Source organism: Mesitornis unicolor, unplaced genomic scaffold (genome assembly GCF_000695765.1).
Source record: "Mesitornis unicolor isolate BGI_N332 unplaced genomic scaffold, ASM69576v1 scaffold28770, whole genome shotgun sequence".
Taxonomy (NCBI): domain Eukaryota; kingdom Metazoa; phylum Chordata; class Aves; order Mesitornithiformes; family Mesitornithidae; genus Mesitornis; species Mesitornis unicolor.
Window position 1 is genome coordinate 1 of NW_010156688.1, and position 14,460 is coordinate 14,460.

The 14,460-nt window shown below is 36.3% G+C and overlaps 1 protein-coding gene across 1 annotated transcript; it reads left to right on the plus strand.

Annotated features, from left to right (window-relative positions):
• Positions 1-5,544: 5,544 nt before the first annotated feature.
• LOC104548149 (E3 ubiquitin-protein ligase UHRF2-like) lies at positions 5,545-12,876 on the plus strand (the record flags this gene model as incomplete). The annotated part of the gene is made up of 7 exons (XM_010194090.1): positions 5,545-5,651; positions 7,219-7,381; positions 7,914-8,051; positions 8,872-8,995; positions 9,822-9,982; positions 11,905-12,003; positions 12,432-12,876. Coding segments are annotated over 7 exons (939 nt in total), but the record flags the coding sequence as incomplete, so codon positions are not given.
• Between the last annotated feature and the right edge of the window lie 1,584 nt (positions 12,877-14,460).

Consider the following 14,460-nt stretch of genomic DNA (forward strand, 5'->3'; position numbering starts at 1 on the left):
TCCAGCCAGAGGTCTCTATTCAGCCAGGCTGATCTCCTTCCCCGCTGGCTTGTCTTCAGGTACATGGGGACAGCTTGCTCCAGTGCCTTTAAAGTTTACTTCTTGAAGAATGTCCAGCTTTCCTGAACTTTGCACTTCAGGACAGTTTCCCAAGGAACCCTGTCAATCAGCCTCCTAAACAGGTCAAAGTTTGCCCTCTAGAAGTCAAAGGTAGCAGTTCTGCTGACCCACTCCTTACTTCTACAGGAATTGAAAACTCTTATCATTTTGTGTTTGCTATACCCAAGATGACCCAAGGTTTAAGCTCCTCACTGTTTTGGAACATTCTTGGAGCTCCTACATGATGTGAAAAAAAAATTAGTGTCTCACTATATGATAGCTACAAATATCTTCCTTTTCACTCAGATGTGGTATTTGTCCACTCTTGTTACCTCCAATACTAAGGACATACTTGACATAATTTGTAGTGCAGTAGCTTTAATACTTACTACTTACCAGTGTTTCAGATTTGCAAGACAGCACTTCCTCTGCAACAGTCTTCTATCTTTTCTATTATGCCATACTGTTAGCTATCAGTCCATGCAAAATGCTAATTAATACTAAAAATACCTTTCATCCCTTATTTTCTACTTTAATTGTCTCCTCTGTACTTGCATTATATTCAGGTTTACTTTCATATTCTGAAAACTTATTTTGTTACACAGATGCTTTTTGTCATTTTTTTTACTGCTTGGCTTTCTGTGTGTTGTGTCATTGGTGAACATCATTTGAAGTCATAACTGATTTTGAACGGGGCAGAAGATAATGAATCTAAATTGAGTGGCCTGAATTGTTTACACATTAATGTTTAGTTTAAAGGTCTAGAAATCTACCATTTTGGCACTGAACATTAAAAGGAATAACAAAAGCCTCAGAAAGTGGTGTACATGCACAGTTGTCTAGTACTTTCATTTGGAAGTTATTTTTCAAAATACTGACCTACTGCCATCACCAGTTAGCCACCTTCTGCTATTTCCTGCTTTGCTGCAGTCTTACATGTTGTTCAGACATCCATAACAGCTATCACTAAAATGGTTAAGTGTTTTTGTCATGGTGGAGTATATATGCCACAGTACTGGCAGGTTCTTGCTGTCAAGGGCAGTTGCGTGGAAGACTCAGAAACTTCAGTTATGGTGTATTCAAGCTCTGCACTTAATGCAGGGATTTTTTTACCGATCTATAAATGAAATATGTAATTTAGCCCTTCCTTTTTAATTGCCACCTTTTACTGCAGTGTTTAACCATGAAATTATAAAAAAGAAATCAGACAATTAGGCAGATAGACCAATCCTGTCAGCATTTACATGCATACAGACCTGTGAGACTTTAATGGAGATGAATGATGACATGATTCCATCTCAGTTATCTCTGCTACTTGGGAAAGAAAAATACTTTCAAATGTAATTGATAATTAATATTTCTCTTGGATTTGATAACTTCATTGAAAAAGGCCTACTGGTTTTTTTATTTTGCTTTTTCATGTTAATCAAAATGTTAGCCTTTATTCATCAAGTTTTACTGTGGTGAAACTGTTGAGTCAAGTGATTGATGAACTGATGAAATTTTGGGATTTCATGTATCAAAAAAGCCAATAAGGCTTTTTTTTGTTGTTCAGACTAAAGATTGAAGCTCATCTAGAAAATTTGTTTGCGTTCATAATAGCATATTTTGCTAACAGATGAATGCAATTTTTATATATATATGTTGGGACCACACTTTGAAATCTGAGCATAATACCAGAGGTGTTGAAAGAAAATAAGTGAGAGCTATCTTGAGACAGCTGATATTCCAGTAAGTACTTCCATTGAAGTATCTAATACCTCTGTCAGTTACTGCATAAAAGCAACCCATAGAAATAATGTGGTTGAACACTTAGGTGGAATTCAAAATCTTACTTTTTTCATTCTCCATTATCTCTTTGTTAAACTTACAACTGATTGGGTGACAACATTGAATGGAGTATGATTTCATACAACTGACCCTCCGGTTATGTTGTTTGTCTGAGGTTGACTGGCTTATAATACTAGAGCTTTGGATTTATTTTCCACTCAAATGCCTCAATATGAGATACTGGGTCAATGCTACTGTGGCTGAAGTTAGTTTGCTCTATTATGTGATCAAGGTTTACAAACAGGACAGTTAAGAAATAACTTTATGGAGAAAACATAAGGAAAAGAGTCATACAGAAGGCATTAAGAGAAGACAATAACAAAGGTCTCACTAACTGTTGAAAGAAAGTTTTGGTGCAAGGAAGTTGAATTAAGCTGTGAAAAGCAGAAGAGAAATGGCAGAAATACGTATTTTAAAAAAGAAAAAGGTAGGAAGAAGGAAGAGAGAAGGGAAAATATAAGACTGTTTTAATAGCCTTTTTGACAGTAATTTTGCTTCTTAAGGAAGAACATGCAAAAAATAATAAGTCCTTTTGCCAAATGTTTTCTTTAACTGTTGAATGCAGAATTTAGAGCAGTATCAGTATCTTAAGCTCTGCTTTCTGATCCTTTTGAGAAAAAAAAAAACCAACAAACTTTTCCACCTTCACCTGTCACATACAGGCTATCCCTTGAACATTGTTACAGGTGGTAGGAAGATCCTGCATTGTCTATAGAAAGACTTACAACTCAAAGCTGTGGAGAAACTGTTTTAAGGAGTTGGTACTCATCAAAAGATCCCAAATAATAGGCTGCGTGAATGCTCCTGGCATATTCCCCTTTGAAAGTAAAATGCCATGGATCTGATGAAAGTAGTTTCTGTAGGTCTCCCATTAGATCTCCATACTACCAGTATCCCCATTTCACTTCTACTTGTCATGGGCTGTATTCATATCCACATTTACTCCACTCTAAGGACTCTGTGTCTGTGCATCACTTACTCTTGCCATTCTAGATTTTTCATTTCTGCAAGCACTTACATATTCTCCTGAGCTTTCTTCCTCTCCATGTTTAGGAGTTGCTCTCATATCAGAGATTCAAATGTGCTCTCCGTTTCTCTTCATCTGGTCTAGATCAGCGCCCTGTGTGGCAAGATCGCTGTCATTTTCTTCAGTTCCAGGAACTGTTTATCTTTGTTCCCTGCAATACTTTTTTTTTTTTTAAATATGTCTGATGTGAAATAAGTGAGTGAAGTTCTTCTGGGAACTAGAGCAGAAGCAGAAATGAGCCTTCCTTATGCTGGACAGTGTTAAAAGATGGCCCCTTCTTATTTGACCTGTGCCAATTATGCTCTGTAATTGTTAAATTTTACTCCATTTTCCTTCCCCTGGATTTCCAGTTTCCACCAGATCCATATAGTTCTGCCTATTTATGCATACAGCACTTGGATAATGAAAGAGAAGCAAGTATAACCTATCATGTGTGGAATCTGTTCGGTGAGCATGTGTGCATAGGTCTTATATCCATGCTATCTCTTTAAGCACGGTGTCTTCTGGCTGTCTGTGATTAAGAGTACCATACAGAGAACCACCCAGTCTTTCTCTGAAGATATTGGAAGTTTGATGGGTTCAGCCCTTTTACATTTAACCCATTTTCCATAGAAGTGTATTCCAGTAGTTAATTATGAATACTGTTGCGTTTTATGCCTTCTTGCTTGAGTTTATTTGGCTTAAGTGTATAGTGATTTGTGCTTGATTTATGTTTGTCTGTTATGCCAAGTCTATTCAGTACTTTCTTCTTCTGAACGTTGCTCTACCTAGTTATTGATAAACAAAGCAGTTTGTAAATAATTTTCTCCATTTTGCTTGCATATGTAGTGTTTCTGTTTTTCCTCTATTTTTACATTCTTATATGTTATTTCAGTATTTGTCTCAACATTATGTTCTAGAAAGAGGGAAAAATCACCTTCCAGTTTGTTTGTTTCTGCTTGTACATCAAAAAACTGCCTTAGCAGTTTTTCCCACTCTGCCACACTATGAACATGTGTTCAGTTTCTTCTTTGTCATGAAACCTAAATCATTCTGGATTTGGCACATTCCAAGATAATTCCTTCTGGTTTCCTGAACTTGGCACAAGCTTCTTGTTCAGTGTTAAAATGCAATTTGTTTGAATGGGCCTGGCTCATCAAGCAAATTCATCCCTACTCATTATCACAATCATCTTTGTGTGATCTGCACATTTTGTTTGCCTTGACAGATACTTAAAAAATAAACGTGGCTCAATTCTGTGATCTCTTTTTTATACACTTTATTTCATGTCCTTTCTTAGTAAATGGTTCTTGTCTTATCAATCTTTCATTCTTTTGAAGTTGTTTCATATATTGTCCTTGTACAACATTTTATTTCTGTTATTTTTTAGAGATTCATTGAGCAGAATAAGTAGACCATTTTAAGAAACGATATGCCAGATTTTCTACATGTCTTTGTTACGTTTTGAGAGTTTTTTTAACTTTATAGCACTTGCTTGTCGTTATGTCTAGATAAATTTTGAACAATAAATACTCTAATATTGTAGCTGAATATGTTTTCCTTACACAGAATAAAATAAACATATAATCTATGGCCTTGTTCAACCAGCATTTCTCTTTCTAACTTTCTTTTTTTCTGCTGTTGTCAGTCATGAAATATCTGTAACAGTCTTGCACTGGATCCTTAATAATGTCAGACTTTTAATAGTGGTAAGAAATTGACTGAATTTTACTACTGCATACAAGTATGTTCAGATTTTTGTTATAAAAATTCATATAAACATTATTTTCCTAATAAGTATTTATCTTCTACTATTGCTTCATGCTCTGTACAAAATTTGCATCTCCAAAGAGATCTCATATTAATTATATTCATATCTTTCTAGAAATACTTGGGTTTGCCATGAGTAATATGAATTTTTGTGACATATTTCCTAGAAGAAATAGTAATAATGGCTTTAATTATGTGTATGCAGAGTTTGACTGTTTTTACAGTTCATGGTAAAAGATTATCAACCTTTTTTGAATTTAAAGAAAATTCTATGTAGGAAATATACTACGGAATTGTATCATCTTACAAAATGAGAATCTAAATGAGTTTAAGCTCTTAGTAGTTCAGAAGAGCTGGGTTTATTATTGCGTGAAAGCACCTGCCTTGTATATAAGGCACAGCAGTTTGTACTTAATAGCATTTAGCCCCTTGCACAAGCTGAAGTGATCCCTCCAAGGTATTTATTATATACTTTACAAACATGATATTCTTGTAAATTAAATGAAAGCTTTAGAGCAACTAACCACGTTCTAAAATGTGTTTCCTTCCTCAGATTTTTTTTTTTAAAATACAGCTTTTTAAAAGATGTGAAAGTCCAGTTTTTAGGGCAGGCAGTTTTTTAATACGAATTTTCTGATTAATATGTTATATTCAGACCAGTAGCTTTGTGATGGCACAACTGCTGTAGAAGGACAGTGACGCTGAGATTGAAAACATGTTTCTCTATGCCTTGGAGTATAGTTCTTCTCTGAGTAAACAGAACAAATGAAGTAGCATCTTTTTAAAATTGATTTGCTTTACTTTGGAGTGTTAAAGCAAAGGATAATCTTCTTGCACAGGATCGAGGAGATGAATTCACTTACACTGGCAGTGGAGGGAGAGATCTTTCTGGCAATAAAAGGATTGGAGAACACTCATTTGATCAGACATTAACACACATGAATAGGTAAGTTTTGAAGATAAAATTAAAAGTATTGCAAACCAAAGAGCTGGGTTGTAGTGCTGTAACTTAAAACTAGTATTTTGCTATATTCATTCACTCTTGTACATGCTACTTTTGTAAACAGTGGTGCCTTTTCCTGCTAAGAGGCATTTTATCAAGCCCAATGTTTTGTTGATTTAAAGAAACACTTCATCTCAATGAAATAAATTATGATATTGCTGATGCAGCTAGTAGTCACATCACTGGTTGAAATTGTCCTACAATTTCCTTCAGAGGACACTTCGAATTTGATGAGAAGTTTGGCAAAACTCTTGTGTGGAAGTTTTCTGTTCTGGATGTTTCTTCTTCAGTTTCTTCTTCGGTGGTTAAATCAATTATGAAATTTAAGGAGGAAGAAAGCATGTTCATTTTTCTGTGTTAAAAGGAAGCTGTTTTGCTAGCTCTTTCTTTCATCATAGTTTTCTATTAAAAACAAGGAATTAGGGTGTTGCTTTATCAAAACCAGGTGCTTGAAAAAGGAAATGTGTCCAAAAGATCAATTAGACCTCTGCTTAAAGTGTTTTTACGTCAGCTAAAAGTCTACCTGAACAAAGAGTTTTCCATCCTTTTCTGTTTCAAAGAGCGTAATCTCTGTTGTACTACTGAGCACTGTGGGGTGCTAGATATTTTGTTAGCCAGGTCTGTTTTTAGGTATGATCTGGTGCTGTCAAGCAGAGTGAAGAGAGATCCTTTCAAGATTTTTGTTGATTAAGGAAAGAGAGAAAGAGCCTGACTTTGCTGCTGAGAAGGAAAGGAAGGGAGGATGGGAAAAAGAGAGGGGACGTGATGTGAACAAGAACAAGGAGGGGAAGGAAGGTGGAAGTAGGTTTAAGCAATAGCTTTACAAGTATATTTAGTAAATAGAGAACTTGCTTTGGGAAACACAATTAGAAGTTGGACTCCAGGTTTCTAGAAGATGGTCTTCATGTAGTTAAATGGCTTTATGTAGGATAAATGGATTTTCTTGTTCTTGAGTTAGCTGCTATTGTATAACTCCTATCCCGAGGCAACTTATGTATTATGTGAGAGATTTCAGTTACTCGGTTTTCTGGATGGTTGTTATGTACTTCTTTCTCTATAACGTTTTTCATTGTATTCATTATGATAATTTCCACACTTAAAAAGACTTAAAATCTGCAGGTAATGGCTAATATTGATATAAAAAGTTTGCCTTTTGTTGTAATTTTCCTTTTAATTCCCTCAATGCTGTTTAGGAAGGCATTATTTTTTTAAATGAAGAATATTAAGTCCAAAAGGACTGGTTTGTTTGATTTAGCAGTATAATTTGAATTTTCATCTGGAACCTTGACAAGAAAATAGTTGTGTTCCTTTTTTTTCTTACTTTATGCAGTAGCATGGATCTCATTGCTTCCAACAGTTCTGCATTTGTTAAAGAATATACAGCAAAGTTCTATGCTGCTTGATAAAGCATATTTAAACAAGGGAAATAGATATGACTTAATTATGTTAATTCTCAAAAAGTTGTTGTGTGAAGCAATCTAGTTTATGAATATTTTAAATCTCTTTCTAGGGCATTGGCCCTTAACTGTGATGCCCCACTGGATGACAAAAATGGAGCAGAGTCTAAGAACTGGAGAGCTGGTAAGCCAGTCAGAGTAGTGCGTAGTTCAAAAGGACGGCGGATCAGCAAATATGCACCAGAGGAAGGCAACAGATATGATGGCATTTACAAGGTATTCTGATTTCTACTGAGTGCAGTGTAACATTTTTCAACTGTTTTAAAAAGTCTTATACACGTTACATTGCAAATTCTTCATTATTACTTAAAAGAAATTTTTTTCCCCCGATGATAGCTTTTTAGCCTTAGCTTATTCTGCAAAGAACTGAAATGAAATTATTCAGAGCAGTGATAAGAGAACATAAAACATAATAGGATATGTAAAGTTGAATATGTGAGCTAGTTTATATGGGCTTACTGAGTCATACTCATTGCTGGAAATCGAATTATTTCCTCAGTCTTTTCTTTTTGTGTGAGCTTTTTTTGTGTGATTAATGACTTCTCAGCATCTGAAATAAAGGTTTGTGCCTTTTAAGAGCACTGTATTTATCAAAAATATAAAAATTTCGAACCTGAGGGACGAGCTGCTGTAGAATAGTAATGTATAACTTAGTCTTCTCATTTCTTCCTGAACAGTTAAAATATGACTATATGCATGTGCTTGGCTTGTGACAAAATAGTGATGGTAATTTTGAGTTGTTCTTTAGGTGGTGAAATATTGGCCAGAAATTGGAAAATGTGGATTTTTAGTTTGGCGCTATCTTCTGAGGAGAGATGATGTGGAGCCTGCACCTTGGACTTCAGAAGGAATGGAGCGGTCAAAGAAACTGGGTCTTAGTGTACAGGTTCGAATCAGGACTCACGGAGTTGTTTTTATTCTCAGTTCCAGTAATCAAATTCCAGAAAATAAATCAGTTAAATTAAAGCCCCATTTTTGATTTTGTACTTCACTGTGGCAGAATTTAATGCCAAAATACACTGCAGGTTATCTGCAGACTGAAGGAATCCTGTAGCAGTGACACAGCAGAAGGAACAGTGGATGAAGCTTTCTGCCTTAGGAGTGAAGTGCTTTGCATATACAGATTGGAAAATTAGGAGCTTGAATCTAGTTTTGTGATCCTTAGGCTGGAAAGAATTTCTACAAAAGAATATTGTTGTAGCTGAGTATGTCTGAGAAATTGAAAAGTCTGTGCATTTTAATGTATTATTCTCTCCTTGTGACTTAGGAGTTTGTATAGGTAGTGTGTTTCAAGCACAGAAATAAACTGGCCCATGAGGACTTGGGCATTGCAGAATCCATGAAAGATGGAAAGAATTAACATACTGTTTCTTTTCTCAGCAAGACAATGCTATATCTTAGAGCATACCATCATCTTCAACTTTGCCTAACTCATTTCTATAGTTATAAGGGCAGAGATAGGGACATTGAGTTCCTTTTAATACAATCCAGACTGGAGTAGATTCTTTGACTTGACTACACTCTCTTAATAGTAGATACTAATTTAAATGTTTTCTTCATCATGTAGGGTTTTAAAAATTATTTTGAAGTTATTTCAACATGTAGTCTCACAGGGTTTTAAAGTCTTATAGAAATTAGTCTTGTTGGTATTTGGGAATTCCTGTGTGCCAGTGGGATTTGTTTTAAATCTGTGATTTTTATTTTAGTATCCAGAAGGTTATTTGGAAGCCATGGCTAGTAAGGAGAAGAAAGATAAGGTTAAAAAGCAAACTGTGAAACAGGAACCAACCAGCCAGAGTAACGGAAACCAGAAAAGGACAATTGACGATGGTATTTCTTTTTACTTTTTTATCATTCACAGAATCACAGAATATTAGGAGTTGTAAGGGACCTTGAAAGATCATCCAGTCCAACCCCCCTGCCAGAGCAGGATCACCTAGACTAGGTCACACAGGAACACGTCCAGGCGGGTTTTGAATGTCTCCAGAGAAGGAGACTCCACAACCTCTCTGGGCAGCCTGGTCCAGTGCTCTGTCACCCTCACAGTAAAAAATTTTTCCTCCTGTTCAGGTTGAACCTCCTATGCTCCAGCTTGCACCCATTACCCCTTGTCCTGTCATTGGCTGTCACCGAGAAGAGCCTGGCTCCTTCCTCCTGACACTCGCCCTTTACAAATTTATAAACATGAATGAGGTCACCCCTCAGTCTCCTCTTCTCCAAGCTAAAGAGACCCAGCTCCCTCAGCCACTCCTCGTAAGGGAGATGCTCCACTCCCTCATTCATCAGCAAAGTCGGGTCATGTTACGTTTATTAAGCCAGTAACATGAGAAATTTGCAGAAGTGTGAAATTATTTGGAATACTAATGTAAATTGATAAGCACATGCTCTGTAATTAAGTAGCAGTGTAGGGATCTTACCCTATTTGCTACTCTTTTTTTTTTTTCTCTCTGAATCTCTGTAGAAAAATGAACAGTCATGTGTGCAACTGTGTGCTGCAGTCCAAAACAATCCTGAACAGTATGAGTTGGAGTAGGGATTTGATTGTCTCATTTCATAAGTGTAATCCATGCTTTGGCCTTCTACTTCTACTTCCCCTTTTACTAGTTCAGACTAACAGTCTGTTGTTACTGTGTCTGGTGGTCATAATCTTAAGCAGGTATAGAGGAACCTACAAATACGCCGAAAGCCATGAGGATGGGAGATGGAGGGAAAGGAGAGGCTTTCCAGCTGACCGAAGAGCAGCAATGGCTGATTAGAGAAGACTGCATGAACCAGAAGCTGTGGGATGAAGTACTTGCTTCTCTTAAGGAAGGACCAGTATGTTTGCTGCATGCACAATTTTTAATGTTTCCCTTTTCTTTAGACTGTTAAGTGAAATCTCAAGTCTCTCTTAAAACCTGATTTGCATGTTGAACATGTGCTGAATACAGACTGTGTCTAGCATTATTTTTATTTGTAAGACTTTGATTTCAAGAAAATAATCCTCGCTTGTACTATTTGCTGTTGATGACATGGTTTACACCTGCATAATTTTCTTGCTCAAAAACATATTGTAGTTAGAAGTGGCTTTTTTTATTTTCATTTTTGAAGGGAGCATGTTTTCTCTGATATTATCAGTGTATTTTTATGCTGTGCTGATATGAGAAGTCAGACATGAAGAAAGATTATTCTAGTCACTACTTTTTGTTTAGACAGAAATAATTTTATGCCAGAAAATACAGCTTGCTTTGTTTAAGAAGATAGAAGTACCATAATCTTCAAAATTAGGTATGAAATGAAAATATTTTCATCCAAGTCTAGATTATCCCACTCTGTAGAGATGGAACCTTAAATAAGAAGGTAAATATTTTCCTCTCCCTCAAAGTCAAGAAAATACCAAAAGTAGATTGAAAAGACTCTGGACACTAGTATAAAAAAGGTCCACAAAAGAAATATCTCCTGAAATATATCTTTTAGTGATAACTAGTCTTACCAGTGTTAAGTTCATCGTTATTTTAGCTGTTTTGCAGAAGAAATCAAGGCACTAATAAAGGAAAGTAACTTGGTAAAACTCAACCCAGTGAAAAATAAACCATTGGTTGGAAAATGGATATCTAAAAATGAACGTGCATAATTGGTTTATTTGAGAATTAGCAGTGGCTATATATGGTGCTTCTGTAACAAGAAAATCATCTGTAACTCCCTGTTCTTTCACTTACAGCACTAGGTTTTGCTGTAATGCTGCTGCAGTTGCCTTTATGTAGGAATTGGTAAAGTTATTTGCTGTTACCTGTCTTCTGTCTTTCTGTCCAGTGTCTGTAACGACTAGAAAGAATTTCAGCTCTTAAAACCATGCACGATGACAGGCAATAGAGATATCTCAGAAGGAGAAAACAGTAATTTAAAAGCCACTGAATTACTGAGAAGTCATTTTTCTACAGATTCTTACCTATAATTTTTGTAAGATTTCCTTTTTGTTGCCACTAAAGGCAATGGGAATCACTGTCAGCTTTGGGTCACTACTGTGAAAATGTAAAGCTTTCTGCTTAAAACAATCACCTTCCCTTTAAACTAAATAAAATGTGGTTTAAGATAAATCTGGTATTTAAAAAATACTACAAAGAACTAAATTTTGATTACCCATGGATCTGCTTTCTTTTTCTCTACCTAAGCTTATATTCTTGATATATTTGGAGACCACTGACATGCCAGAGATAAGCATGCTTGTGTGTGTAAAACACCTGCTACAAATATATCTTGAGATTCCTCAGAGATGGCCTGAGAAGATTCAAAACCCAAGGAGGCTGATTTCTGCACTGCAGAGAATTTGGCCTGAGGAGAGAAGAAGCCATTAAGCTAGCCATAATCCATAAGCACGTGAGGAGGTGCCAACATGGCTTTCTTAGCAGAAGTTCCCTTGACAGAAGAGAGATCTTTCAGGGACGTGCAAATTTCTAGTAGTAGTTACTAAACACAATTACAAAATTTTCTGACCTATGCTAAGAATCTGGTATGTCTCATTTTGTTTATAACAGTATTTATACAAATAAGTAAATAAACATTAGTTCATTAGTTAGTGATTTGTGGAACAGCAGGGAAATTAAGCCGTTCTGGACCTGCTTCCAGATTTCTTGTAGAAAGTCGCACCCATGGATATGGAGTACTTAAGAACTTCTGAAAGCTCATCATCTTTATGTAGAAGTGTCATTTATGAGAACTGTAATAGAGTTTGTCTTTTTTATTCCTCTGGCCTACACTAGAATTTTCTGAAGAAACTGGAACAATCCTTTATGTGTGTCTGCTGCCAGGAGCTGGTTTACCAGCCAGTGACAACAGAGTGCCTCCACAACGTCTGTAAAGTAAGAATAAACTCAGTCTTGCTCTGGACTGTTTTTGTGGCTCTCAGACACCAGTCACCAAAGCCATATGTATTTTAGAAAGACAATAATTATTGCCTAAAATTCTGAGCAAAAACATGTATCAAGTTGGCATTCAGTGATTGCTGTGTAACATTAATTTTATGTAACAGAGAGTGGAAGAATGTTTAGTATAGTTCCTGATAGACATAATGAGTGAAGTTTACCATTGCCATTGTTCCTCTTTGATCAGTGGAATTATACTAGGAATTGGTTTGGAAATCAAATTATTGATTTTTTTTTATTTTTTTTTTCTGATAGTACAGCAGATTGCATCTTTGGTTTATAGTGATTGCTTAGTTTTTGCTTGTTAAGCTGTCAGTCTAAATCAAAGTTCTCACAATTTACTTCCCTGTCTTTGTATGTCCTAGAGTTGTTTACAGCGCTCCTTCAGAGCTGAAGTCTTCACCTGCCCTGCCTGCCGCTATGACCTGGGAAAGGGCTACACCATGGTTCCCAACAAGATACTGCAGACACTGCTGGACCAGTTCTTCCCTGGTTACAGTAAAGGACGATGATGTGCTCAGATCCTTCCGTACTTCTCCCAGTGACTTTATAGACAGTAAAGGAGAATAAACATGGGAATTTAACAGTGGACCAGCCAGCTTGATGGGACTCAATATGTTGTCACATTTTGAAGCAGCTAACCCTCTTCCCCTCATAGCCATCTTTTTGGGGTAGTGAGAACTCCAATTCTCGGATGTCTTTTAACATCAAGGGTAGTTTTGGCCAGTAAAAAAATAGTTTCTAAAGAGGGAAAAAAAAGAGGAAAGCCTCAGCTCTTACTGGCCTAGCTGATGCTTAATTTATGATTTGTTGGTTTTGGTTTTTTTGTTGTTTTGTTGTTGTTGTTGCTGGTTTTGGTTTTTTTTTTTGTAACTACCTCAGGACAGAGGAAAATAAATTTTGGGGATGACAAAAAGTTTGTGAAGTTTTAGCTACACACTGCCTCCTGAATATTAGTTGTGCCTGGTCCATGTGGTTTGATTTACCAAAAAAAAAAAAAGGAACAAAAAAACAAAAACCCAAACCAAACCAAAAACCCACAAAATAACAGCAAAAAAACCCAGAAACAGCACTTAAGCCAGCTGGGTTAAAGAACAGCAAATTCTGTGGTGTGCATAATCCTTTTTTTGTCTTTTTCTTCCATTATGCTGTACTTTTTGCAAGAACAGGCTGATTTTTAGTCTATTTTTGTGAGCTTCATTGTGCTTTTCTTGTATCTTATGCAAGTTGACTACTAATGACTAATGAGAACAATATGAATGCATTGTTGCTGCATTAGTGTAAAGTGATCTGTGTTTTTTGCACTTAAGGAGGGTATTCAGGACACTCTAGTTGTGTAAAAAATATTTCATATAAAAATGCCACTTCTGTATTAGTTAAACTGTATGCTTTTAGTAGGTCTTGTATCAGTGGCATCTACATCTACACAGCATCGAAGGCAGTGCTAGCTTGGAGAGGGTTCAAATCGCTTCATATTGTGATCTGAAATTTTATATACAATATATCCCCCCCAAAGTATACCTTATTAAATATTTTATGATTCAGAAAAGTTGCTAATTTTGTTTTTACTATTATCCACTTACTTAAACATAACATTTTAAAAGAAATTTTTTAGATTACTAAATGCTTTCTTTACGTGGGCTTCTTATTTTTCAGACATGAGGCTTTATATTCCTTAACTCATTTCTCAATTAAAAAAATACTCTTAATTAAGACTTAAAAAAAACAGCTTGTCATCAATATCCATGGGCTCACACGTAGTCTATAGCAGCAGCTGTCATGTAGTTTACTCTGGTCTCTACTGAGCATTTGAAGGAAGCTTGTCAGTGCTCAGCCCATGTACCTGAGGCAGAGGGATCCCTTGCTGCCCTGTTGGTCTTGGCAGTGCTTGCTGCCAGAGCCAGCTGGGTGCAGCTGGGAGCCGTGGGGGCCCTGCACAGCCATCAGGCAGATTCCCACTGCAGCTGTGGGCTGCACTGACAGCCTACAGCCTGCAAAGTAGGCATATATAGAAGTATCTAAGGAAGTATGTATGTCATTCTCAGTAATTGAGCATCTTGCCCTTACCCTGGTGTGGTAATGAACCAGTCACTTGAAATGTAAAAAAGACTTTGGCTGAAAGTTAGCTTAGTCGCTTATTCACTTCCTCAGAACAAGCATCTTCTCTCTCTCTCTCTCTCCTTACTCTCCCTCCATTCTAGTTAGGATTTCAGTTGCATCCAAAATACATAATGCTGGTATTACCTCTCTAGTCATATATCAAAAACGCACTGCTGAGCAATTCTGAAAGATTTAACTCCTCAGCTTTTTCTGTACTTCTTAGAAAGAGGGTTCAGCCTTTGTTCAGTAGGTGAATTGGTATGTTAAGCATACTATTTAAAAGAGCTGTAGACA